At 39.0% G+C, this 26,985-nt stretch overlaps 1 protein-coding gene and 1 long non-coding RNA gene across 2 annotated transcripts in view; one reads left to right on the top strand and one right to left on the bottom strand.

Annotated features, from left to right (window-relative positions):
• The window catches only part of LOC146524773 (neuronal acetylcholine receptor subunit alpha-7-like), a 42,024-nt gene that overhangs the window by 2,887 nt on the left and 12,152 nt on the right, over positions 1-26,985 (bottom strand). Inside the window, exons 2-7 of the mRNA XM_085135525.1 lie at positions 22,974-23,113; positions 19,479-19,523; positions 18,871-18,980; positions 2,458-2,705; positions 1,496-1,690; positions 845-931 (exon numbers count right to left, since the gene is read on the bottom strand). Of these exons, the coding sequence (XP_084991651.1) occupies positions 845-931; positions 1,496-1,690; positions 2,458-2,705; positions 18,871-18,980; positions 19,479-19,523; positions 22,974-23,113 (825 nt within the window). The remainder of the gene's footprint in view (positions 1-844; positions 932-1,495; positions 1,691-2,457; positions 2,706-18,870; positions 18,981-19,478; positions 19,524-22,973; positions 23,114-26,985) is intronic.
• Positions 5,171-13,420, top strand: LOC146524774 (uncharacterized). Its single transcript, XR_014869819.1, has 2 exons — positions 5,171-5,961; positions 9,646-13,420. It is a non-coding gene; the product is annotated as an uncharacterized LOC146524774 (long non-coding RNA).

Genomic DNA, 26,985 nt, shown 5'->3' with positions numbered 1-26,985 from the left:
GTGTATCTATACGGAGGTAGAGTCAATAGAAAAACACAAGATGTACACTGTCTAGAAATACGGTAAGTGGACCCAAACCACATTGTTTTTTGAGACAGAACAAACCAAATTATGAATTAATCAGAACACAATTAAAATGAACTAAGCCAAACAAGAAATTAGCACACCTATGTTGTGATTAACGGCTGGTGAGTAATAAAAGACTCATGCCCTGACAGCTACAGTAACTCAGACACACACACTATATATTATATATATACTGTATATATATATATGTTGGCTGGTCTGATGGGTCTCGATTTTTGTTATAACATTTGGACAGCAGGGCAAGAATTTTGCATAAATACCATGAAAATATGGATCCATCCTGTTCTAGGTGGTGGTGATGGTGGTGGCACACTGTGGGCCCTTTAGTACCAACTGAACATAGAGTCCATTCCTTTTATGAACAAAATGTACTCATCTTCTGCCTGCTTCCAGCACACAAAGCTGAAATAATCCGAAACTGGTTTCTTTAACATGACAATGTACTCCACAGCCACCAGATCTCAATCCAATAGAGCGCCTTTGAGATGAATCGGAAGTAGTACCAACAAGTTGTAACTAATAAAGTGGCAGGTGAATGTAAGTTATCCTGTTATTGCTGCTGTCACTCATTTTTCAGAAGCCATGATAAAGTTTTGACAAAGAGGTATAATCAGTAAGTATCAGGTGAAGCTAAACAAAATCATCGGTATGCTTTATCTTCTAAGGCATACCAATCTCATTTGCTCCCCCTGATTCAACATTCACGCACGCTTAAACATGTTACATGTACTCACACAGACACAGAAATATAACCCACCAATGAGGGGGACAGAGTCTGACGTTGCAGGCATGATCTCAGCTACCAGAAGCATGAAGACAGTTAGCGAAAGCAGCACAGTGATGCCTTGAGACAGATACCAAGAGAGACACAGTGAGAGAGAACATGAGCATATACATAATGATGCAATCAGGGTCACTGGTGTATGAAATTATTCTTGTAATTACTTATGTATGTAATCAGTTATGTTCTCGTGACTACAACCATTTGTCAGATTGTGCCCTCTATGACATGTTCAAGGTAGGTTACAGCTTCAAAACTGCTGATTGCTCACAGACAGGTAGCTATTCATCAATGCTCTGCACTGACAGAATGCATTCAGTGTTTTTTTTAAGTGTCTTTAAATGCATGAATTCATTACAACATTCATTGTGGACAAATATGCTTGTAATGCATGTTGCATCTTGAAGTTTTGATGTACTGTTCAGGGTGTTTGCATTCTTATTAGGTTGAACACTCTCCTTTATTTAAAAACTTAAAGAATGTCTAAACGACACACCCCTTTTGTTGTTTGTTTTATTTTACTCGACCAATATTCAATATCAATTCTTCTTTTTTGTTACTTATTCACATATGCATCAATACATATCTGCAGTAAGCTAACATGTGTGTTCAGCATGCCCCTCTCACCCAGAGAAATCTTTTCTCCTGAGTCTGCAGGTAAAAGGAAGACCAGCAGGGCCAAGCCAGAGATCAGCACACAGGGGATGAGCAGATTTAGTCCATAATACAAAGTCCTGCGGCGCATGGTGACTGTAAACGTCACATCAGGGTAGGGCTCCTTACAGCACTCATAGTACAACTCATTACGCTTGGCCGGCACACCTGAAGGACACAAATGCAGATCTGTTTCTGTGGACTAAAGAGCGAACTTCATTTAAATGGTTGTTACCATGTAAACCCAAACACCATGTGACCATGCGACCTGCCAATGGGATTGCAAATTAGCTTAAGATAACTCTGGTACAATGCATTGAATGGCAGCATTTATGTTAATATTTTATACAGTCCCTTCTCAAATAAAATTGTACTTCAACCTTATTATTTTCACTCTGTATTTAAATGTTTGGCAAAATAAAAAAGTAGAAAGTAGGTAGGCCATGGTTTTCCTGAATTTTAGAATTTTCTCACCTTAAGGTTCAGCTCTAGGGAAGTGATTAGCTCCACTCACATATGGCTTGGCTACACTCATGTCAAAGTGTCAAACTGTTTCTCTTGCATGCCATCTGGTTCTGTCTCACACCCATTTCAAACTAACCTAAACCCCAGAGCCCTGGAACTGGGATTTCCTTCTACTCTGTCCCAGCTGGAAACACTCGAGAGGTCTTCCAAAACTTCTTCCATTTCCAGTCTATTCATTATAGCTCATTTTGTTGGCCTCATGTCAGTCTATTAACGGGCAGTGTGAATGTATATAATGTATAACATCTGCTTAAGTCTGAGTATTTTAGCTTTTTATTTACTTAAAAGAGATTCGAAATATTGATTTAAGAAAACCTGATGTAACACCTCACTCTCTGGTGACAGATTGAATTAAGCAGCATTTCTTATTACAAAGTTCTGCAATGTTCTGATTAAAGAAGCCCTCTTACCCACAAGATCCCACTCTCCATTTGGTATATAAGTGGATGTGTCCACATCGAGCATCTGGAGGTCCAGAAGCCAGCCGTTGTGTGTCCATGAGCCAAACTTCAAATCGCACTTCTGCACATCGAAGGGAAACCAACGCACGTCGATGTAACAGGTGCTCTTCAGGATGCCAGGGGGAATATACTGGCAGTTACCCGACGCATTCACCAGCACGTTGGTGTGAAACGTGGCATCAAACCTTTCATCCGCACTGTGAAGAAAGCAGAGGACGGTACTGTTAAAGCATTCATTCATTGCCACATGATAAAATAATCTTGTTGGGGAATGCAAGAGCTGATGGAAAAAGTAACAAGAAGGTATTTCTGTCACATCTGTTTATTTGCAGCAAAAGTGGTGCCAATGTGCCTTTATTTGTGTGGCTTTATTCTTGTAGCAGTTCCTACTCTTCACAGTCGCCCTGGAGCTTTGCTGTGCACTCAGAAATAGCAAATTGCACAATGCCTGTCTCTGTTCAAAAGAACAGAGACCTAAACGACACCAGTCTACCATGGGGCTGACACCTGATACAGTTAATATTGTTTGCATTTTGTGCCAGCATTTGCAGTCTGAAAACTGAAGCCAAGTGCCAAAAACTGCAATTCTTTTAGTGACTTTTTGAGACTAGCTCATGAGTCAATCCTTATGGACTAGATAATAAAATAACAATCTTTAGCACAGAAACGATCATGCTTAGCAACTGATCTTTATAGCTAATAATTTTACAAGGGTATATAGCTTATGTAAAATTAACCTGTTACAATTTATCAACGCTTTAAGTTGAGGCAAAGCTGCTTTAAGGGACAGGTGGATGCACAGATAGGTGGTGATGTAGCCAAGAGCTACCACCTATGTTTGGTCGGAGCATTTTAATGCAATTATCATGCCCCATGATAGCATGATAGCAGCCAAGATGCTAACACTGAAGCTTCAAAATGGGGAGATGACGTATTTCAGGTATAGTCTGCAGTGACTGCAGTGGCAGCAGGGAGCTGTTGAGTGATATATCTACTGAGCCTTCAACCTGCCTGCAACTACACACCTTGATGAAAACTGTTTAATGCTAAATATGTAATTGCAAAACCAAAACAGAGTAGGTGATCCTTTTTGTGTTTTTTGTAACTCACTAACTGTTGCAATGATTAAACGCCAGTTTGAGCAAAATATGAAACACATAAAAATGATTGGATCTGTTTCACTGTATCTATATTCGCTGTAATGTACCGAAAACAAATAAATAATTTGACTTTACATCTGCAAGTCGAACAGTAAAGAATGTAAAGTAATGCTTACAGTAAAGAAAATGCATGCGCATAACCTTGATTGTACTACAGCTCTGGTACTCCACTTGAACTCTAATTAAATATTAAAGAAAAGCTCCTCTGGTGTTGGTTAGAATGGGAAGTCCTTAATAAAGTGCCAGAGGCAAAACCTGAACTTTTAGAGAATTAACAGTATATGGCAAAAGTCATAAAGCAAACTAAATGCTGAGTGTAGCAGCTGGCTGGAAGAAAGCAATTTAGATCCTTCTTCAATACGGCATTTGGATAGAAGTGAAAAAATGAGTCAGCTTAGACCAGTGAATACAAAAAAAATCAGTAAAATATATCAATAAAGGTTGAGCAGGTGACCATGCAGCAGACTGTGTTTGAGTTTGCTCCATGTCTTTCCCTGTTCACTCTTGCTGCTCTATCAAATAAAGGGGAAGAAATCTTCTTTTATGAGCTACCAAAACACTAAAAAATTAACAAGACAATACTAAAACACACAAAAGTCTGCAACAAAAAGAGTGAGAGAGTGAGAGTTTCTCATATTGCTTCAAAGTTCAGCTTCCTGAAAGAAAGGTCTGCAAGAGTGTGAATACAAAACAGAAGCTTTGATCAGAGGACTGAACCTAAAGGAGCAGACAGTGCTGGTAAAAAGTATACAGCAATAGCCCAAAAAATAAGGTCTGCAAAAATACTGCAGAAAAAAGGAACAGACCACTGATGCTGTGGACAATATGACTGGCAAAGGAGCAAATGCAAATGCTTTATTGTACTGTAGTTTTTAAATAATGACACATTTTGATTAAAAAGTGTATTTATTACATGAAAATACACGTGTGCAAACTATTAGACACATTGTGTATTAATTGTTGTGAGCTATATTGTTTTAGTTCACACTCCAAACAGCTTAAAAAGCCACATATAGATCTCTACATAAGTGCACAGTATAAAGGCACACACAATGCAGTAAAATGCACACAAAAAATAAAGCAATAGGCACACACACACACACTTCAATCCCCAATGAGAGCGATAACATCAGCGTGTCTGAAATACCCCACAGCAGTATTGAGACTTGACAAAAAAACGTGGCCTGCATTTTAACCAAAGTTTGTAGATGGCTCCTTTTTCTTTGTACCTGCTTCTTCTCAGATTGAGTGATTGACCTTTTCTCTGGAGGGTCAAGTGTTATATTTTATGTCTCTGCTGTGTGCGTCGCTATTAGCTGTGGATCCTGCAGGTACCCAGGAAGGGATGTGTGGGGTTGGCCAAGGTGGAGACACGCAATGAATTATTCAAGCTTTGGCCTTACTTTATCTGGATGTGCAAGCTTTCTTGCAATCAGCGCTTACACACATCACAGTAGACGATGTCCTGAAGTGTGTGTGTGTGAGTAGATGCCAGAAGGTACTGTCAGGGTGAATTATTAAATATTGTCATTTTATGTTTGCCATTTGTACATAGGTTTAAAGAATCCCTTCTGTCCTCCCCTCCCCAGATCCTTAGGATTCTGGGAGGGGGGCAGTAGTGTTTCTGACCACAGGAACACCCTCTGTGAAGGTCTGTTTGATGTGGTAAACTTCCTCCCCTTTGTATGGCTTCATTGTGTTATCTAGGGTGAGGGGAGATTGCCCTCTTCATGACCAAGGATGTTCCTGTGCTTTTACGTTATATGACCCTTTGATCAGCAGTGTGCCACACACACACACGTGCACACACACACATTCTCACATAACACACACACAGTGCCTTGTCATTTGTAACCAAGGGGGGTTACGGGGGGAAGGTACGTGTTGTAAACTATTGTTTATTGTGTGAACGTTGTCAATAAAAGGGAGCAAGAGGGGCCAGTCGAGGAGGTCATTTTGTGATGTACTGAGGTACGGACAAGGGCCCCCTTGCAAGTAAAAAGATCGATCGCTGTTGCCTTGTCTTTCTTTCATGGGAATAAGTTCTGGAATCAGCGGGGTCTGATTTAGACCCAACATTATTTGGTCCTCCGAGCCGGAGCCCAAGAATTTTTGCCGTACACTGAGGAGAGAGAGGACACGCCACAGACTGTGACAGCCAGGCCGTAGGACGCCTGATAAAGCCTGAGTGTTAAAATTTGCGACCAGGCCGGCGAGATAGCGTCTAAACTCCCCTCGTGGACGGCGACTGACGGGATCCTGGACTCTCCCGTGAACGAAACGCAACACAACAGTAAGCAAACAGAGAGCGTCTCTGTAACCGTGTGAATGAATGTGGAATTTTAGATAGGAACGCTGGCTGCGCGGTTTCACGCGAGCACAGGAGTGCGTTGGTTGCGCGGGTCCACGCGAACCTAGAGGAAGCGGCTCTGTGACTGTGCGGATAGGTCGCAGGTCCAGAGGCACGCTAGCTGTGCGTGTAGACGCAAGCTGCCTGGTTTCTCCGCCGAAAGGAGGATAGAGCTCTATAAAAAGGACTCCGCAGATAAGTGCGTTGAGTGTATGGTTTCTCCACCAATATATAAGGAGGATAGAGCTCTATAAAAAGGACTCCGCAGATAAGTGCGTTGAGTGTATGGGACTCCGCAGATAAGTGCGTTGAGTGTATAGGACTCCGCAGATGAGTGCGTTGAGTGTATGGTTTCTCCACCAATAGATAAGGAGGATAGAGCTCTATAAAATAAAAAAGGACTCCGCAGATGAGTGCGTTGAGTGTATGGTTTCTCCACCAATAGATAAGGAGGAAAGAGCTCGCCGCGGTATATATACAGTTTAGGATTATAGGCCTTAAAAAGTGTGAATGAACGTATGCGTGTGTGAGTGCCAGTAAAGTGAACGCAGCAACACAAAAGGAAACCTAAGCGGTGTTAACGTAATTTTGTGACCTGTTGTGTACACATAGCCTGGGTTTTGAGGTAAGGTGTTACCTGCCGCAAACTTGAAAGAATTGTTATAATGGGGAATAAAATGTGTAAGTCTGCCTTAGAAGGAGATGTAAAATTTATGGAGAAATTTTTACCGGGCAGCACGCAGTATGTAGATTGTTGGTGGAAAAAATATGGATTTGAAGGGACATTAGTGGAAGTTAAGTGTAAAATGCTTGTAGAAAGGATAGCTGTAAGTGTTGCAGGTAAAACAGGAAAAGTGAAGCAGAGGAAGGAATTGCAGTTAGCAGTTGCTAAGTTGTGGCTGGAGCAGGCTCAAAAGAGAAGAGAAACACAGAATGTTAAAAGAGCAATATTGCAAGCAGTAGTTGTGAAACCTGAGGATGAAACCACAGCTCAATCCACTGCAACTACTTTAGAACAACACCGTAAAAAAGCATTAGAAAGAGCAAGAATGTTAGGAGAAAGACAGTCAGAGAAGAGCGTGAGAGAGCAGAGACAGAAGAGGAGGAGAAATTAAAGGCTGAATATGGAGAGGCATTAGGAGCAGCATCGAGTCTAAGACAGACTAGGCAGGGCAGGAAACAGAAAGTAAAGTTAGTGAACACAAACATTACAACCACATATCCATCCCTGACACAATACACAGGTAAAGGGCCAGGTGATAACACCCTGCCCTATGGAGATGCAGATCTCGTTGTCGAAATTAATGAAGTATAATTGTGATCTAAGCAGAAGTGAGTGTTTGACGTCACGGTGTGTGTGAAAAGGTATCCAGCTGGGGCAGACATGATACTGCAGATCACCTGCCCAGTGGACAAAGAGAAATAAAATAGTTGTGTGGATGAATGACAGCATGAAGAGTGTTTGGTGTTTCTCAGTCTGAAACAGCTGTAATGCTATTTTCTGTTCGGAGAAAAGTACAGTTTAAAAAAAACAAAACAAAACAAAAAAACAGAGAGAGATGTGTGATGTTTTAAGCAGTGATGAGATTAATGAAAGTGTGATGAGAGAGGAACACGAAAACATACAGAAAATGCATTAACTATACTAACCCTACATACATATACACAATAAATGATACTCATGAAGACTAGACAGCACCTTAAGCATGAGATTCTGTTTGTCATCTTGTCCAAGTCACTAGTAAGATGAAAGTGATACATAGACTAGTGGACTGAATATTATAGGAGGACAGATGGTTACATCATAGAGGAGAAAAACAGAACGCTGATGAGAGGTTTTAGATGAGTGAGCTGATTGTGAGTTTCTGGTGTGTGAAGAAGTTTTAACATGGCACACATTTAGTTACATGAGAAGAAACTTATGTGCTAAGACAACAGGGTTATGCTGTATGTTGAGTGTATGGCTGATTGGATGAATGATTGAGATTAAACTGGCTGTGGATTTATCTTTTGTTACTAAGGTGAGCCTGCCAATTGGGTTGTTACGATTTATCCCCCTGGCATGAAGAACACGTGTCATGACTTAAACAAGGCCTTTTCTTTCCTTTCATTTCCTTTATTTTCTTTATTTCCTTTTATTTTGTTACTTTCATGGTGCACTGAAGTTTTGTTTGATGATCTCTGTTTAAGCAGATCTGCACGATTAGAATCGAAGCGTCGTCGAGAAAACTGTTGAAAAGTGAGCTTCTCCAAAATTAAAATGGGCTCAGGAGAAAGCCACTTATTTGGGACAATTAGGAAATAAGTTCCTGTCCAAAAGGATTCAACGAGGAAATCCAGTCTAAATTATTTTTCTTTTTGAAATGACGTCAATTTGCTGAGTGTGGAAACAAATGCGACGATAATTTCCACAATCTGCAAAGAATCACTGAGTGAGAATTTTAAACTAAATGGGGAAGCTGACAAGACTGACTGACTTAACACCATTGTGTGAAGTGAACCCCCACCTGACAAAGGTGTGGATGTATCTCTGTGTGTGTCTCTGTTGCAGGAACAGAAGGAGACCACAGGAGGAAACTTGGGTCACATGACTATGTGAACTCTGCAAATTTAACCTTTTTAGTTTAAAATTTTCTGTGTCTGTGAATTTACCATGGGTGTGTTATTCACTACCTTATGTTGCTCACAGAGATTACTGTGAGAAAGAGTGTATACACCTGCGCAGCGCTAACATTTACATTTCTTTTTACAGCAGATGGTTAATCATGTGATTTGATCATGTGATTTATAGCAGGACACAACTTAATTATGTTTTTCTACCACAGGATTACTGAGATTTTGTGTGAAGGAAACTGGCTATATGTTGATGATGGAATTACACTGTGTTGTTGAGAGAATGTTGGAGAAAATGTGAAAATTACAGGGGAGAAATTAATACAGTTTGAGATATACTGTGATGAGAACATTGTTACTTTTCCACAGTGAGTGTTAACTTTATGACTTTTCACAGCTCCTCTGGAATCTGGATGGCCGACACCTGACCAGGATGAACTGTGTGTTTGGCTAATGTTTGTTTTTTCCTTAAGAGTGCTAAAGGATTCAGCAGACAGACAAGTGACAATTGAACAGATGGGTAATGGTTACAGAATAGTTACATGATGCTCGTTATCTGACCACTATTTGGGCTTATGGTGAGTGACAAACTTAAGGAAAGTCACTGATTACAATGTGGAATGACATTGAGATGTTCAATGATTTGGAACAAATTATGGGAAAAAGTAGGAGTTTAATGAGTTCAGAATAAACCTGCAATGATACTTGTCTCTGTGATGCTGAATACTTTATTACACTTATGAGCTGCAGTTGGATGCAAATGTGAGGTTGTTTTAACTTTAAGACTTTGTCTTCTAGGATACAGGTTGAAGCTGGGAGTTAAACAAGCAAAACATTTAATTGCCGACTAATGTTTTTTACACAGGGTTACAGCTTGGAGTGAAGCTGCTCCAAGGAACAAACCCTGGAGATTGTTTTAGGGAGACTGTGCAACATTCTTGTACATGTCTCATTGGGGAGTTGACACATGGCAAAAGCCGTGTGGCGAGAGAAGTGTCATTTTTTAATTTGTAGATGTCGTGAGGTGCCATAACGAGAAGGAGTGACTGAGAGGATCGCCCACAAGATGGAAGCTGAGGCCTGGAGAGAGTCTTCAGGAGGATCAGAGATCACCTCCAGCACAGCAGCATCGCGCTGAGAGCTGTGCTACTGGGCTTCCAGGAGCGTTGGAACATGAGAACCTGAGGGAGCGTGCCAAGCTCCAAGAGTGACAGCGCAGAGGAGGTCCAGCGATGGACTTGTGGTTCTGTGAACAGCACAAATGCCAGGTGACTGTAAAATAACTAACAGCACTTGTTCCACAAGTGAAGCCAGTAACTTACTATCCAAAAGGATTAGCTCTAGTTGCTTGTGCTTTACCTCCATGCGTGAGATCAGTATGTGCAGCAGCTTAAGCTGTACAATGTTTCAGGAAATAGTTTATTTCACCTTTTGACATTGTTAGTTTCACATGAGGTAGATGTTTACTACTGCAGACTAAACTTACATTTCTGTCACCTACAAGACACTTGCCTTTAATGTTACTGTTACTCTCACAACCCAACATAACCATAAAGTGGTACACAATTCTGAATTTGTCAAACCCTTTTTGCCAACGAAAGAAGAGGGCACTTCTCATGAGTGTAGAGAGCACGTGGAGAAGAAGTATAAGTCGAGGGATGACTCAATAGCTGTGCCACTCATTGAGGGAAAGGTTTGGTTTGTTGATGGTTTGAGTTTTACGACAGCAGAGGGACAGACTAGAACACGTTTTACTGTAGTAGACAGTGAGAAAGTTATCTATGCAGGACAACTAACAAGTTTTATATTTGCTTGAGCAGCAGAGATGCTAGCTTTAACGGAAACGTGTAAAGCTGCAGAGAGACAATATACCCTGATAGCCAGTGTGCATTTGCTACATTACATTTCCTTGTAGTGCAGTGAGTGAGATGAGGTCTGACAACCTCTACAGGGAAACCTGTAGAACACGCCAAACTCTTGCAAAATCTGCTGGAAGCAGTGTTATTAACCAGTGGAATTGCCATTTGTAAATGTGCAGCACACATGTGAGGGAAAGATCCAGTTGCATTAGGGAAAGTTTTTGCAGATAACATCGCAAAAGAGGCAGCTTTAGTAAACATGGTGTTAACATTTTGGCAGTACAACATCAGCAGACATGTAGGCCACTCACCTACAGCAGGAAAACAGTTGTGACTTACAGAAGGAGCGAGTTTGCAGGTTGGTGTTTATCATCTGTGTGATAAACCAATACTGCCTAATAATTTGTACAAGACTGCTGCTATTTTGAGCCATGGGCTTTGCAATGTCTCCACAGGGGGGATAATGGCAGCAGTAGGTTATACTCACTCTAGGACTATTAAATACTAAAAAAAAAAAAAAATAAATAAATAATAATAATTGCATTTGTAGGCAGAGAGAACTAATAGAACAGTAAAGTTAAGATTAGGAAGACAGGCAGGACATGGTTAGACTGTATAGAATTAATTAAGATATACATGAGGATTCCTCCAACAGAGAATGGTCTGACTCTTTGAGATTATATATGTTAGAGCATTTAGAGTTCTAGTCCTCTGTAGTGATGATAGAAAAGCAGAAGAGGAGAGCATATTAGCAGATTAGATGCTTGAAATGTTTAAAAGTAAAGTAGTCATGAGAACAAATGATCTGCCAGATGATTCTGTTTCTCCGCAGGAGCAGAGTCTGAAGTCTGGAGATTGGATGTTGATAAGGCCATGGAGAGGAAGTGCTGGTCCAGTCCGCGGTGGAAGGTTCCTATCAGGTGCTGCTGACAACGACCACAGCAGTGAAGATTGCCGGAAGGAATACATGGATACATCAAGCGCACTGCAAGAAGGTGACACACATCCAGGCCAGCTCGGAGTAAGTGGCAGGAAGTCCGGGTACAAAGGGGGGGGAAAGCCTCCAGGGCCCCTCGTCTCAATCCGGTGAAGAAAACAACTGAGCCACAGGTACTCATCAGAATGGCTGGGAATGTGCTGTGCATCTTCTTGAGCCTGTGGACCCAGAGTGGGATGACAGGGAGCGCACTGGGACAGAGCAAACCACACCCAGTACCCACATGGGTTTTCAACAACTACTGGTGGCAGTTTAAGAACACAACCGCTCACCTAAAGAACGAGACCAATGGTTATGCTTGTGATGCCACTGGCTACACATTCTTCTGGACTGTGGCCATATAGCATCACTGAGAGCGAGACAGTTTGTTTGGTTGCCTTAGCAACACATCCAGGAGTAAACGTACTTGGAATACTGCCAACTTTTCAACTGCTCTGAACCTGAATGGACAGTTGATTCACCAGTAGCTGGGAAGGTGAACTGCTCTGGTATGACAGACATGCTAGTCTGACTCAAAGAATATGACTCGCTGCAGGATATTGAACAGCTAAACGAACTGGAAACAGGCCGATTGCCTATGTGCATAAAGGACAATGGATTAGTCCAAGTTGAAGATTTACCGTGGAATTTGTGCAACATCACCTATTCTTTTGTCTTCTGCAAGAAGGATGTAAACAGAGAAGCCTTTTGTCTACATCTACATCATGAACACTTGAGGTTTTGAGCCAAGAAGATCAAAACAGCTTGATCCAATTTCCTTTACAAAGCTTTCTCTGTGGTGACAACAGGACAGGAGAAGAGTTGTAAATGCAGATAACTCACCAGTTGACTCTAACCCCCACAGGATGCCTACAGTGAGATTTGGGGGGTTGATAGGAGTCATAAAAAGGAGTGTTGACCAGGCTACAGCTTTGAAGTAAGCTGAGAGCCACATGGACAAACAATGAAGTCAACTGATGTGTTTGAATGCATATGTCTGTATACAGTTGGATTGTAGTGACATATGATTTTTGAGAATGATGATTCTTCTTGTTTGACTTTTGATATTCAGTTGTTTACTTGCAGAAATACATAATGAATTACACGACAGGAGTAGATGCACCATAAGGCTGGATAGCTTGGTTAATGTCTAGTCCTTGGTGGCATCCTCTTTTGAAAAATTTAATTCCTGTTTTTGTGTTGTTGATACTGATTTGCTTATGTATAGGATGCATTTTACTTTGTATAAGATCAATGTTGACTAAGATGATTTCCAATACATTTGTTAATTACGTACTTTTGCAACAATATGACATGACTGAAATTACTGACACGACAGAAGCCTGTGTGTAAATGACGCCTGCGCTGAAAATGTTAAGCAAGAGGTGCATGGCTGAGAATATATTACATAGGAATAATTTGGAGCATAAAATGACAAACAGGAGGGAAATGTCAGGGTGAATTATTAAATATTGTCATTTTATGTTTGCCATTTGTACATAGGTTTAAAGAATCCCTTCTGTCCTCCCCTCCCCAGATCCTTAGGATTCTGGGAGGGGGGCAGTAGTGTTTCTGACCACAGGAACACCCTCTGTGAAGGTCTGTTTGATGTGGTAAACTTCCTCCCCTTTGTATGGCTTCATTGTGTTATCTAGGGTGAGGGGAGATTGCCCTCTTCATGACCAAGGATGTTCCTGTGCTTTTACGTTATATGACCCTTTGATCAGCAGTGTGCCACACACACACACGTGCACACACACACATTCTCACATAACACACACACAGTGCCTTGTCATTTGTAACCAAGGGGGGTTACGGGGGGAAGGTACGTGTTGTAAACTATTGTTTATTGTGTGAACGTTGTCAATAAAAGGGAGCAAGAGGGGCCAGTCGAGGAGGTCATTTTGTGATGTACTGAGGTACGGACAAGGGCCCCCTTGCAAGTAAAAAGATCGATCGCTGTTGCCTTGTCTTTCTTTCATGGGAATAAGTTCTGGAATCAGCGGGGTCTGATTTAGACCCAACAGTACACACTTGTCTTATCGCAATTTTTCAATTTTTACTTAAGACACTTGCCTACCCCTTCAGCTTGATTATAGTTTTTGTTTCATTTCTTTGTCTTATGCCTCCACAGTGCTTTCATCAGTGGTCACACGGAATTATTAATTTAAAGCATCATTGCATGTGGCTCTTACATGATGCACAAGTAACATCAAAGATCTACCAGACCTTACAGTTAAACATAATGAGAATATTTGAAGTTTTTTGAAGTTTCTGAAACCCTTAATAATACATTTTGCCATGTAAAGATTAGAATTATTAAAACAGCATACAGTTGGACACGTGATATCCCTGGGAGAAGGAGAAGCTGTCACGTTCACATACACACATACAGGCTGGCAAAAGGGTGCTGTGGATATGTCAGAGTGCAGCAAGGGGGAAATGGAGACTGACCGACAGTGACAATGGTGGCAGTGACAGGTCTCTGCACCATGGGACATGACTCACCCGGCTTTATTCTCACTAACTCAACACCTGACTCTCAATAATAAAAAGAAGGAAGTCTTTTGGATGTGAGGCAGAAAAAAGGCCATACAGAGTGAACAAATTCTATTTACAGCACAAGAAATGTGCAAACGGTAAACATGTTTATATAAAATTATGTAAAATATAATCTTATGTACCTTAAATGATTAGTCTGAAGCTTTTTTTTAAAAGAAATCTGAGAAAGATAAGAATAAAACAGAGATACAGAATGTGTATTTCTCCAGAGGAAACAGTTAACACCTTCCCCAAAGCTTTTCTGAAGCTTTTAGTCAAGCATTGTTGAGAATTACACAAGGTCAGTGCCTCAGGCTCAGAATGACTGCATGAAGTACAGACCAATCTGTCCATGTCCATTATGTCATATCCCAGAGATACAGCCCTCTATTAAGCAGCCTCAGGGCATCATGACTTGAGGCTTTCTGTTTGACAGCCTCGAGGCTCCGTGGTTAGCAAATGGACAGAATAGAAGCAGAGTGCAAAGTGATGTTAAATGGATTACTTATAAACTTAATTCAGCTTCAAATCATCAAATACAGAAGCAAACAGGACGGAAGAAGACTTGTAATGTTACACAGTGGTATCTGATTATTTTTTTGGTTTTGCATATAATATGTTGTCTGTAATGTAAGTTTAAACATGTTGTCATCATAAGCATTTTAGATCAGGAACTTGCACAGCCTCATAGACATGAATACATATACTAATAACGCCGCACCTTATTGTTACTTATCCTGTCACCACTTCAGCGATTTGTGAAAAAATAATAGATGACAGAATTGGGTTTTTTTAGGTTTCTTATAAACCTTATTATAAACCATCGTGAATTTTGAAAACATGCTTATGGGCAGTAAAGACAGTGACTCTTTTCTTTCATTCAAAACTTCATTAATTTTAATGGATCAGAGAAACATCATTAAATCCAGCCATCTGTCTATTCATTCAACTCAGCTATCCGTCCAAGGAAAAAAAGTTCACATCCATCTATTTGATTACTTCTCTATTAATTCATATGGCCTGTCACAATGTTGTGTGCTGTATGTTTACGTTTTCTGCCATAACTGCGATTCAGTCTTTGTCCTACCTGAATTTGACATCTGTTATGTTCATCGTTGCAGCTTTCTGTTTCCTCTAATGAGAGAAAAGTTAACAGCTCAAATATTCGGCACGTTATAGATTTATTTACTTTATATCAGAGATGTCAAACATATGCTCAGCAACCAGAACAGCCCTGCCACTGGGTGGCTTTGAAAAATGTCACAATGGTATGACTATAACGACTATTATTTTATCTGCACCATCAAAGGTCTGAATCATTCTCAGTGTTTCAGCATTTATAAAGGCTTCATCCAAAACCTGGCGTACTAAAACGAAACAAGTAAAAGACAAAGCATGAAACAGAAAATAAAGTGTCTTTTTAAAACTTAGCATTTTGTGAATTAAAAGAAAAGTTTTTTTTTTTTTCAGAGAAGCCATGGTAGAAGTAAAGTAGAAGTCTCAGTAGAAGAGAAATATCTTAATGGTCTCATCTGTTAATTAAAGTTTGGTTTGTGTTTCCATGAGGCCAGTTGACAAAAAGCAAGTCATTAGACCCACTGTAATTATTGAACTGGAAGATGAAATGTGCTAATTAAAGACTGAAACTATTGCAAAGATGGAGGATAAAAAAACTATTTTCCCCAGGCAGGACTGCACAGATATCTTCTGGATGATAAATCCATGACTCACTGTATAGATTACCCATGCGTAAAATATAATTGTGAAGCAGTTTGAACAAAACAGGCTGACAATAACAAAAGCAATATCAGAGAAATATGAGATTTCACACTGGGAAAGAAATGAGCTGGCTTATCTCATTTTTTGTCTTTCCATTCAGTCCATTCCATATTTAGACAGAATCGGATCTCAGCACCTCTAAACGTCATTATGGTAATATTAATACAATTGAAATGAATAAAAAAATTTATGGTAAGCTTTTGTCTAGTAAGTACTTCTTATTTTCATTCTTCAGCTTACAACTTGTAGGGAGGACACCTACACCAAGCATCCAACAGTGGTAACATGGAATTATTCATTTAAAGAAAACACAAAGTGCGTCTTTCACAGTGTTCACATAAAAATGAGAGTGATTAAGTGCAATACATTTTGTTCTTAGAGTTATATAAAGTTATAAATTGCAGATAAATTAGCCCAAACTGGATGACGAGATCTCTGGATAAAAATGACGAACTGTTATTTAATATGCCTCATAGCAGTTTTTTGTTATATATTTGCAGATTCATTGTATACATGTATATATGTTATGTATATATATGTTGAATATGTTTGTGATGGCATCAGCCACACATAGGTAAAACAAGTCCATTCATTCACTTTATTAGTTTGGTTTGCAGTTGCTTATTCACTAATATGATTCTTTAATCATTTTACTTAAGCCTAACACTGATGTTATGAGGCACGCGCATAATAGCATTGTGTGGTTTTTCTAAAAATATTTTCTGTTATATTAATTATGTTTCTCTTTCTTTGAGTTACCTGGTTTGGGGCGTTGGCTGTCTGCTGTCTGGGCAAAAGGTGTGGTTGAGGACTTTGAGAACAAAATGCTTGCTCAGCAGGACCAAGCACGTGCTATCAGAAACAGGAGTGTTTTAGCTTTACTTAAAGTTATTCTGTGCTTAGTTAGTGTTGGTGTTTGTTTTTGTTTCCCCCCTGTTGTGTGTAAATGGTTTGGTCAAACCACTATAAAAGCTACCCTCTTGTGTCTTTGTGATTAGGTCAGTTTGTGAGTTAAGTTGTGTCCACTTTGTTTATATAAGTTTCTGGAAATTACTTTTTGTAGAGTTATATTCAGTTGACCTCTTTTATGAGCCCACTAATTATATTTTTGAATGTTGTCTTTTTGAACTTTTTTTGAGGGTTAAAATAAAGAAAACCCATTTTGAAGACATTTTTCCCGTGTCCTCTATGCCTTGGCTGCTTGCTTCCAATGTTACTTTAAGATTATGAGTTAAAATGTTATGGAATAAGTACTATTTAGTATGTAATTATTATATTTACCAAGACTGCATACATCAGCCCAAGTGGCACCCCTAAGAGAAGGGGTCGTGGAAATTTTTGTACAGATGTTCGTTGTGCATTAGTGTAATGAAAGCTCAGTGTCATGCAGTGTAACCATAGCAACCCTACCAATAATAACTGTAATAGTAGCTATATTATTAATATTTCTGAAAACTGTAAATTTAGATATTTCCTCATGAGGTGCATAAACCCTCATGCTCAACTGTGGACTGGTTCTTCATATTTAGCTTTATGTTGCTGTTCATTTTTAGCGAGTTCAACAGATTTTTTGATTTCTCAACAGGATCTGTTTTGGGGGGGTTTTCAGCCATTGCTCTGAAAAAACTGTAAAAAAAATATTCAGGCCATAATATATTAGCAGTAGTGCTGTAATGGACATATGTTACTATCAATATATTTTGTAAAATACAACAGGGAGACTTTACTTTGACAAAGAATGCAAATTTATAGAAAACCCTTAACATGAAAGAGAGAGGACAGAACCTTTGTTTTGCACAGACTGATACATTTCACTATGATTTGATTAGATTTGACAAAAAAAAGTCAAACAAAAAAATATGTAGACAAAACACCAAAACAAAGTGTTTGGTAAATAACATTTGAAGCACCTAAGTTTTAGGGGAGTGTGTTGCCAGTTCAGAAACAAGACAAGCGGGCAGAGAGAGGAGGGCGAGGAAACATGCTGACACTTTGACAGAGCAGATGGAGTGATTTATAAAGAGCACTCGATGAAAGATGGGAACGATAAAATATGGAGAGAAAGAGTTGATTGAATGGAATGAATTATAGTAAGACAGTGAGTTATGAAAGAGACGTGGAGGGAGACACAAATGAAATGAAATGAAAAGAGGGATGGTGAGACGGGCCCGGCGGTGAAGGGGTAGGGGAGGGTAAAAGGCAGACATGGGGAAAGAGAGGGGTGAGAGTGAAGAGATTAGGTTGGGTAATCCTGGCAGGTCTAAAAGCTAAGCTTTTAAAATTTGGGTTAATACTCCTAGACCTTTGTTTTGTCCTAATGTTCCATGTGATGTGTGTGCTGGAGGCACTAAATTTATCCATCCCTTCATCTTCTCCTTTCCCTTTAGTCTCAAACTGAACATCCATCTCTCACTCAAGCATTGCAATTAGTTGTTTTGGAGGAAAAAAAACTGGCCTACATCTCTAATTGGACTGAGAAAGCCTTACACAGAAGCATGAAGTGGATAAGCCACCATCATCAGCTTGACCTGAATCAAAAATGCAATGAGCTTGTTGAACATCGTTTATGAAAACAATGATTTTGACCTTAGCTCTCGTGTGGCTCCTAAATTCATTAAAAACTATTATTTTTTAACATTTTAATATTTTTTTTAATATAGTGAAAATCAGTTTTAATGACATCAGTTGCTTTTTATCAGCTTTCGTTCATCGTCAGTGACTTGACTGCCACAGAGTTTTTAAAATAACCCGTCTCCTCCTGTTTTGTATTAATGTGTTTGTGCTGCATTTTGATTGAATATTTATCACTTTGGCTCAAACTAATCTGCACGGTTTTGTGGAGATTAAAGGTGGAATTTAATTTAAAAAATGGCGGCATATCTAAAGAATTATTAGAACGTTTAATTCACTCCTGTCAAAAATACATAGTGCAAGGAAAGATGGCTCTGAGAGGTGAGTTTATTTGTAGCAAAGGGCAGACAGTGTTAAACTGCACAAGAAAAGTAGAAAAACATTTTTTAAGAAAGATCAAGGTCATAACCTTCTAAAGTAAGGCTGCAATGAGTGGACAAAGTCAGAACTGACCTGTTGTAAAGAAGGATGTCAGGCGTCCAGACCTGGTCCGAAGGAAATCGCAGGTTTTGGACACCGGGGTAGTTTTCTGGATTCCAGGTCAGGTAGATGTCTGTCCAGTACTGAGACAGAAACATACATATTTATAGACTCATTCATTCAGTTATAGATTATGTGGCATTTTTATAAAATGGTATAATTACCCTCATGCACTGCTAACCCTGTAACCTGTCACAATGTAAGAAATTGAATAGCAAAAATGTAAATGGAGCAGACAAGCTACATTAAAAGTCTGTATATTAAAATAAAAAAAGCATGGGACAGTAAACTAGTGATAATTCTTCCCTTAGCTTTTTGAAAGCTGCTCTATTTCTTTTTTTCCATAGACCGAGAATCTGTTCTTGGGTCCAGGCAGGCTTTCATAGGTGAGCAGGTTAAAGAAGCCAAATTGTTAGGTGTAACTGAAAAACACATATAATGCTGATAATAGAGTTGCCGAAATGAGTAAGACTATTCCAACTTTTAGAGCATGCACTATGTTATTTTCAGGGACAACAATTAAGCAAGTATTACAGTGCATTAAGTTGATGGTCATGTGCCCCACTCAAACTTTAACTCACCAGCTGCAGCCAGGCATTTGTTATGAGCACTTGGTTCTTCTCGTCCTAAAAACAAAAGTAGAACAAAGACAAAACGAGAGTGAGGGTTTTTTTTATATAAGAGCGAAGAACCAAAGCAATTCATATTTAATAAACTGGAAAATGCCTTTGTGATCAGCAAGTCACTGCAGCTGTTTTGCATTTCCAAAGAAGAACCAACCACGTTATGTGAAACTTTCTAGAAGGGATTTTTTGCAATAAAGTGTAGCTCAGTTAAAGAGCTTCATGGTGGCAAAGGACTATTTAGAACTTTTCCAAGCTTTTTTATATAACACTGTCTGTTAAACAGGGGTGATGTAATGTAAAATATCATGCTAGCTCTTCTAAAATACTGCATGTCATGCTGAAATCAAAGAATGACGAACATTATAAAATAATGAACTTCGGAAATGTTTTTAAAGTGTACATATAGCATTTCTGGAAATGATGTCGCTCATATTCTAGCTGCAGGGTGGAAATTAGCATTTCTGCAAGCATCACTATTCCTGCTCCCTGTGCTCCCTTACTTTAAAGAAAAGGGGATATAAGTTAAATGAAATCCAAGCAGAATTCCTGCATCTTTTTAGCTTTTTGTCCTCTTTTTGAGTTTGTCAGATAAAAGGTAAAAAAAACCTTGTCTATAAACAATTTAATGGAACAATCAAAATAAAACAGAATATCCTGAAAAGCTGAATTTGCATATCTATTTGATGTCAGACAAAATTCTTGCAGCACAGTAAACAGGGCCATAATGTACAGAATGGCAATATTTAATCAAAATAAAGTATTTTATGGTCTATCATTATTATTATTGCAGCAAAAATCAAGCTTTGGGGGTTTCTACTGTATGTTACAGTAATAGTGTTGTATACATTTCCTAGTAATATCTTGGTGTTTCTATCAATACGTGTTCATTTTCACGTCATGTAAAAATCAGACCAAAGCTTCAGTGAACACAAAATACCAGTTGCTGTTTGAAGCACCAGCTAAGATGTTGGGGAACAGGAGCAATGCAGGTCTCAGTGGCATGAAGTTGTCCAGAAGCCAAGATGAGAAATCACAAAGTTCCTTAAGACCAAAACCCTGGTGTCAAGACTGCTCCCTTGTTTGTTGATTACAGATGAAGTTCACGCCACTCAAGATAAAAGAAAAACTAGAGGATGGTCAGATTCATTATTGAAAAAGCATCAGAGACTGCCAAGAGCTTTAAGCAGCTTCTACTTATACAACAAAAATGCCCTGGAACAGCCTCTCTCAAGAATGACTTTTTAGGAAACTGATAACTTTTGAAGCAGCAGGACAGACATTATGTCCATATGAAGCAGCTCAGCAGACAAAAACTGCACTTCAGTTTGCTGACTTTGCTTGGAAGCTGTATGATGGAGTAAATGGGCCTGCGCCATGCTCAAAGACACACTTTCGACAAAATCTGAGTATCTATTAGCGAAAGATACCACTGAACTAAGAGGAGAAGATGGTGACACGTGTCAAAGTATCTCAGTAACAACATGGATAGTAGAAAGGATTGGAAATCAGACTGTTAGAGACAGGAGGAATAAATAGGATTAGCTTTTTCTCTGAAAGTTGTCTGGAACAGTCAAAAATCTTTGTCAGAAAAGAAACATATTGAGGTGCAGAGAAGTTAATTGACATTCACTCTAAAAAAAATTGAATGCCAAACACATCTTTTGTACACTCTTAACTGAAGACTCTTTATGAAGGAGAGCCAATCTGATCTGACAAATAAATGACTTGTAAGTATCTGAGTCCTCAGTTTTTACATAAAAGCTTTTCAGTGATTTAAGAAGCATCACCACATATAAAGAAAAACAAAAATTAGTGGAAAAACAGACTGAAAGATGATTTTAGGTGGACTGAAAGTTTGTTTGTTTTAGACTACAGTCCTACTACAGTAAACTAGTGTAAAGAACAGTAAAATTCTGAATCTGTCTGAATGTCTTCCTCAGTCTGTTAGAAGCTGTAGATCATCAGAAAAACATGTGGTTCCTTAATTATCAAATAGATTAAACAAGAACAACTGGAAACGCTTTGTCTCAGTAAAAAGGAAGACGTCCTTTTGAAAGTGCACGCTCTCACGCACACAAACTGTTGCATCTGTCATTTCTGACAAATGACAGCAGACACATGGCTGTTGAATCTCAGAACCAGTGCATGTAACATGCTAACACTTCCCTAAACTGTCTCCTCTCTGTGGATGAGACTGACTGATAAATGTACACACAGCCTCTGTCGGGTCTGTTATGTTTTTGATTCTTTCTGATGGTTAATGAGGCTTCATGTGACAACCTGCTGCTACTCTGAGAAGATAATTTTCTATTTAAAAAGTCATTAAAGTTAGTAGAAACATTAATTTGGGGTCACAGGCCTGAGAAAAGAGGAATAAACTATAATGTTCATAAACTGCAACTGTTTAAAGTGTATTAAGCTCCCCTGTATCGAATATTATCAACCACTGAATTACTTTTACCATTTTTTATTAATCTTATATAGACACATCAACAGTGGTCACTCCACTGTGTATTGGGCAGAGTTCTAGTTAAAAATTAAACCATACAGTAAGATTTGGGTTTGGTTAGATTTACGCACCAGAACAACTTGGTCGAGGGTAAGACAAACCACAAGTTGAGTTTAAACACAACCATTAACAAGGAAAACAGTCTTACCACAAAGTTTAGGAGGGCACCTTTTAGCCAAATGGGATGCATTACAGCTGGTAACAGCCATTCAGTGTGCTAATAAACAAGAATTGTATGAGCAATCTCACACAAACTCAAAATCACAATCAGGAAAGGAGATTCTAAACAATCTCTTAAATATACTCCAGACAACATGGGAAACTGTGGTAGAGAAAATCACAGGGCTTTTGAGGCACGGTAAAAAACTACAATTGAGCTGCAAGAAGGAGCTGCGAAAATTAAAAAATAAAATATAATCTAATTTTGGCTCCTCCCTTGCAACAAGTGGTCACCACAGTGGGCCTAACTCTAATCAGTGACCTTTTACTTGCCAAGCAAATAAGTAAACTACTACACAATAGAGCCATGCACCTTAAAATGAAAATAAATAGAATAAAACAGAGCTTTTAAAATTGTTTCATTAACCCAAATCTAGTGTTTGATTCATCAATCACTTCATGGATACCCACATTACAGCTTCAAACAGACACAACAAGAATACATTTGCATATATACTTGCCTGTATTGTGTAATATTTAATGTCACCTGCAAAATTAGCGCAAACCTTAAAGCCACAACTCTTACACGGAAAAGTCTCCATGAATGTGACACTCAGCTAAATACAAAAATGCCAATGTTAAAGTAACTAAAATCCACTTCAGGTTTTCATAAAATTACACCTGGAAAACTTCATATTTTTCCATTTTATTTTAAAATGACCAAACTAGATACCATGCCACACACACACACACACACACACACACACATCCAGTTTTCTCACCACATCTATGATCTGCAGAAGTGTGAGGCCCAGCTCCACCAGGATGGGAGCTGAGTCATTGACCACAGGTCTCTCTAATCGATTGTAGTTAGCCAGCAGCTCCTTGTACAGTCTTCTCTGGTACTCGCCCTGCAAGGACCCTGGAGGACAAAGGCAACAGGAAAAGGGGTTTGTGTTGAATACATATTAAACTCAAAGCACCGTCTGCTGCATTTACATGGAGGCTCTGTGAGAATGAAAGCAAGTATGGAGGTCTATGAGATGTTTTTTACACCTAAGCACCAATAGTTTGCATGAATGCTCCACTCCCTGCATGCCCTCCACTCACTATAAATGGTTTCTGAAGGTCAGCATGTGATTGATAGGGTGTGTTTTGCATTTTAAGCCATAAATCTAGTGGTAGAATAACAATGTTATGGAGAAAGACTTTTTTTTTTTTAAACCCCATCAGTATTTTGGCTTGGACTATCCAATTTCTTGGAACATATTCTGTAGTGCATTTGGGCTGAATTCCTAATCCAAAAAAGTATCTTTAAAGGTCTTGAGAACCTTTTACCCTTCATTTGCTGGCACCACTGCCTTACTGCCTCATTCTAGAGGCTTTTGATTTCTATAGTTTATCCAGTGAGCTTATTTAAAATGTATAAGAAGAAGGTGTGTATGTTGAGCCATGAGTTTTGATGAATAATGAACAAATAAACAAGTGCTGACATCTGCTTATACATCTGCTAACTGTAACACAAAGAGGGGGTGGAGGGACTGTGAGTTTGGGGATCTCTAGGATTAAGGTGATTAGGTTGATGTGTTTGTTGGCCCAGCTTTCGTCGCCATTATTGATTCAATTGCCCCATACATGTTTAGCACAAGAACAACCTAACTTTTCACATCAGGACACTTTGTTGACCTTGAAGTCACTGTTCTGACAGGCTGCAGGATGATACTGTATGTATATGTAAATGTAAAAAAAATAAAATAATTAAAAATCAGATTTTCTGCCTTTATTATTGAACAGCTGGAATTAGAGTATCAAAAATGACTTAAAATGACATCATATGCATGTCCAATAACTTGATTCAATATAGCATTAATTCTCTACAAACGCGAGCATCTGAGGGTTGGTGTAGATGAATTTCTTAATGATATTGGATTCCAGCTACAATGAAAAACATAAGCTGATGTTGTGAATTAGCAGTCGCAGTGATAACATACACCCACTAGTTCCTTCATTAGTTACATCTTGCTGTGAAGTTGGACCCCCTGTTGCTTTCAGAACTGCATTAATTATTTGTGGCATAGATTCAACATGTTGCTGGAGTCTTTCATCCACATTGACGCGATAGCATCGCAGAGCTGTGGCAGATTTACTGGCTATTGGATTCAAATTTGGTGGCTGCAGAGACCATTTGAGTATAGCAAACTAATTTTTATGAAATCAGATTGAGATTATCTGAGTTTTATCATTTTATCATTTTATTAAAGATAAAATTCTTTCATCCTTAATAAAATGATCAGTCTGGCTTCTCTACCCGGTGTAACAATGAAGTTTAAAATCCAGGCATCCATAAAAACAGAATTTATTCAATTTCACTGAGTTAGAAGTTAGCAGAAAGTTAGCTCGCCTAGTTTCCCACCTAAACATGATATACCATGTTCTGACTGAGGAATTTCTGAAAAAAGTAAAACATATAGCTCTGCTATCACTTCTGGCATAAATGAAGACAGGAAACTAAACAGCAGTGACGTTTGAAGGGTTACTGATATTGGGCTAGCTGGTATATGATGATGTGCTACATGGTGACCGGCGACCTGTTCAGGGTGTACACTGCCTCTCACCCTAAGACAGCTGGGATAGGCTCCAGCACCCCTTGCGACCCTGAAAAGGAAAAGCGGGAACAAATGGATGGATGGATGGATGGATGGATGGAATACTAAATCCCATACATTTTTTTTATCTTTGTTATTTTTTTTATAGTTTGTTTAAAGGATTTCATAGGACCAATATGTTCTGGGAATCACAACAATCTCAAAACATGGTCAACAGCACACAGGTCATTAAATCCACACATTTTTTTCTAGATACCAAAGTGCTACACTTCCCATGCATATAGATACTCTAATGCAAACAGTAAAAGGACTCCCTCATATTAACATTCAGAGGGCAGTCAACACCGAATTGCTGGATGGAGTATTCCAGTGAAACAGAACAAATACATCAGAGATAGGCATGTAGTATGAATGGGAAAAAGGAGAAGGGATTACTGACACAGCCCTGCAAAGCTGTGAAGATGATAGAAGCATGCCTTTGGCTTAGCATGCTGCTGATTGGCCCATTAGGACCACTTCGGTCAAAGGCAAGAAGCTGCTCAGCACAGCAGATGCCCTCTGACTGCTCCTAAGACTCCTTACACTCTCAGACCTTATGCACCCGTCCAGTACCTTCTGCTCAAGTGGGATTGATAAATAAATGTTCTCATTAATAGCCACACACATGCATGGTGAACCATTATTCACCATTTGTACCATTTGTTTTCCTGTCTTTTTAAAAACGTGTTGGAATGGACTACGAGTATGTTAAAAGTTGGCTTCTTCTGCAAGGTCAAAAAGACATTTTAAAGAAATCACAGCACAACAAAGTTATAAATATGTCGATATACCCCTCAATAAAATTTGCATGCACACATTCACAACGACTCAAACACAGCCTCGTCTGCAGCTGTTATCCGGCAAATCTCCCTCCTGTGTCACTTTTATGTGTTATTACTGTGAAATGTGAACAGAGGGCCAAACAAACATAACTAAACCAATCAAAAAGATTTGGAACCTCAGTCTCTGTTCTGCTTGTGTCATAAAACCAAGTTTCTATGGAATTAAATAATCAAGTCAAAGAAACCACTGCCAACTTTAATTCACATACAACCGTGTGCAGCGTACATTAGGGAGGAAGGGGTAGATTCATACCTTGGGTTTTGTTTGTTTTTTTTTCTTTTTAATCATCTCACTAATGAAGATTATATGAGTAGATGCAATGAAGGAATAATTTCCACCAACACAGCGAGAGGCATCCTCAAAACAAAACAAGGATAACGCGTCCAGCAGAGGGAATGAAAGAAGGAAGTAAAGGGAGCAGTGGGAGCTATTTTTCTTAATCACCTTCACTATTTATCTCAATGTTTTCCAAATCTGCTCTATTGTTTAAATAAGTATAATAGAAAACTGTCTATAAAGATAATCCTCAAAGAAATAAAATTATTTTTTCCTTTTTTAGTCAAATATGTTTTCTTAATTTTTTTTGTTTGAATTTGGCTTAGATTGAATTAGATTATTGTTAATGTTGCTTTCTTTTTGAAATAAGAAAGTGAGAGTGACACACTTTTAATTAGGAACTTGTATGAATGTGGCTCACTAACACAGATGCTAATTATTTTCTAGACTCGGATTATGATGGATTTGGTTTCTCACTCAAGTCTTACCAAGGTCAGTACACTATAGGTCAATATATTAAAGAGAGAAAAAATATATAGAAAATATATGACATGTATTTATTGTATTAATTTGTGATTTCCATGTGGTAATATGTTTCTGAGGGGGAAATATGAAAGATTACCGTGCATAAGGCAGTGTTAGAAGGTATCGTAAAGGAAAAGCATTCATTTTATACTCAGAATATGTGTAGACATTGCTGGTCAAACAAGACTGGACTGCGCTGTGCACATTGAAGAGAATGGCAACCTCAACATCGAAGTTTACCGGAAGCCCACACACACGGACCAGTACCTCCTGTTTGACTCCCATCACCCTCTGGAACACAAACTTGGAGTAATTAGGACCCTACACCACCGGGCAGAACATGTTCCCTCTAAGCCTGAAGGAAAAAAGAAGGAACACACACATGTAAAGGAAGCACTCAAAACGTGCGGCTATCCTAAATGGGCGTTTTTAAAGTCAGCAAAGAGGCACAGAAAAGAAGATCAGACACCAGCGAGGGAGGATAAGAAGGACAGGCGCAACAACA

This window comes from Neolamprologus multifasciatus, chromosome 2 (genome assembly GCF_963576455.1).
Source record: "Neolamprologus multifasciatus chromosome 2, fNeoMul1.2, whole genome shotgun sequence".
Lineage (NCBI taxonomy): Eukaryota > Metazoa > Chordata > Actinopteri > Cichliformes > Cichlidae > Neolamprologus > Neolamprologus multifasciatus.
The sequence above is the reverse complement of the archived record's forward strand: the minus strand, read 5'-3'. Positions and strand labels throughout refer to the sequence as shown.